Source organism: Nanorana parkeri, unplaced genomic scaffold, assembly GCF_000935625.1.
Source record: "Nanorana parkeri isolate BGI_ZX_2015 unplaced genomic scaffold, ASM93562v1 scaffold3796, whole genome shotgun sequence".
Classification (NCBI taxonomy): Eukaryota; Metazoa; Chordata; class Amphibia; order Anura; family Dicroglossidae; genus Nanorana; species Nanorana parkeri.
Window position 1 is genome coordinate 17,358 of NW_017310064.1, and position 1,553 is coordinate 18,910.

General features: G+C 61.7%; 1 protein-coding gene across 1 annotated transcript in view; it reads left to right on the plus strand.

Annotated features, from left to right (window-relative positions):
* The window catches only part of UBA2 (ubiquitin like modifier activating enzyme 2), a 14,222-nt gene that overhangs the window by 6,105 nt on the left and 6,564 nt on the right, over nucleotides 1-1,553 (plus strand). Inside the window, exons 9-10 of the mRNA XM_018575333.1 lie at nucleotides 687-799; nucleotides 895-1,050. Of these exons, the coding sequence (XP_018430835.1) occupies nucleotides 687-799; nucleotides 895-1,050 (269 nt within the window). The remainder of the gene's footprint in view (nucleotides 1-686; nucleotides 800-894; nucleotides 1,051-1,553) is intronic.

A 1,553-nucleotide genomic window follows, 5' to 3' on the forward strand; every position in this document is an offset into this window, starting at 1 on the left:
TCTCCTCCATCTTCCTCTCCCGCGTCTCCTCCCTCTTCCTCTCCCGCTCTCCTCCCTCTTCCTCTCCCGCTCTCCTCCCTCTTCCTCTCCCGCTCTCCTCCCTCTTCCTCTCCCGCTCTCCTCCCTCTTCCTCTCCCGCAGCGTCTCCTCCCTCTTCCTCCTCTCCCTGCGTCTCCTCCCTCTTCCTCCTCTCCCTGCGTCTCCTCCCTCTTCCTCCTCTCCCTGCGTCTCCTCCCTCTTCCTCCTCTCCCTGCGTCTCCTCCCTCTTCCTCCTCTCCCTGCGTCTCCTCCCTCTTCCTCCTCTCCCTGCGTCTCCTCCCTCTTCCTCCTCTCCCTGCGTCTCCTCCCTCTTCCTCCTCTCCCTGCGTCTCCTCCCTCTTCCTCCTCTCCCTGCGTCTCCTCCCTCTTCCTCCTCTCCCTGCGTCTCCTCCCTCTTCCTCCTCTCCCTCCCTCTCCTCCCTCTTCCTCCTCTCCCTGCGTCTCCTCCCTCTTCCTCCTCTCCCTGCGTCTCCTCCCTCTTCCTCCCCTCGCTGCCTCTCCTCCCTCTTCCTCCTCTCCCTCTTCCTCCTCTCCCTGCGTCTCTTCCTCCTCTCGCTGCGTCTCTTCTCCCTCTTCCTCCTCTCCCTGCGTCTCTTCTCCCTGCACGATGGAGATTCGGCTTACTAAAGACTTCATCTCCTCCTCAGCCATGGCGGGGAACATCATCCCAGCGATTGCTACCACCAACGCGATCATCTCTGGTCTCATTGTACTGGAGGGCCTGAAGATCTTATCGGGGGATCTGGAGCAATGCCGAACGGTAAATTACCTCCCCACCTCCTCCTCCCCCCCGCCCCCCCAAACTGCGGTCAGTTTCCCTTTAATATGGGGCTTTGCGCTCGTCTCTTCCCGCAGGGGTATCTGAGTAAGCAGCCCAATCCGCGCAAGAAGCTCCTGGTCCCCTGTGTGCTGGACCGCCCCAACCCCGACTGCTACGTGTGCGCCAGCCGGCCGGAGGTGACCGTGAAGCTGAACGTTCACAACGTGACGGTGCAATCCCTGCAGGACAAGGTGCGTGGGCGCTATAAATCTGTGTCCCCCGGGGGCCACAGCCCGCTACACTGCGTGGTGGGATAGAAGAGGACCTGTCTGCATACCAACATCTCTCCTCCCTTTACTGCCTGAGGACACGAGATTAGAGTCCGCTGCCAGACACTAGAGGGAGGCCGAGCCGTGGCCCCGGGGTGACTCCAGTCTACTAGAGGGAACATGGGGGCCGAATGGTGTCACCAGAATGTCCCCAGTGCCTGGGCTGGAGGGAGGGTTACAATGAGGGGGCCCCAGACTGAGAGTCTGTACACTGATGGGTCTCTCAGAAGATGCCTGGGTATAGCTGAGGAGGGGCCCCAGAGCGAGAGGCTGTCACTCCATATGGGAGAACTTGAGCATTCCGCCATATTGTTCTGCCCTTTCCTAGCGCATGTCATCAGAGGTGACTCGGCAGCGGTGCGCCCGCGCTCTACGGCCATGGCCGCCTCTTCCCCCGCGCTCTACGGCCATGGCCGCCTCTTCCC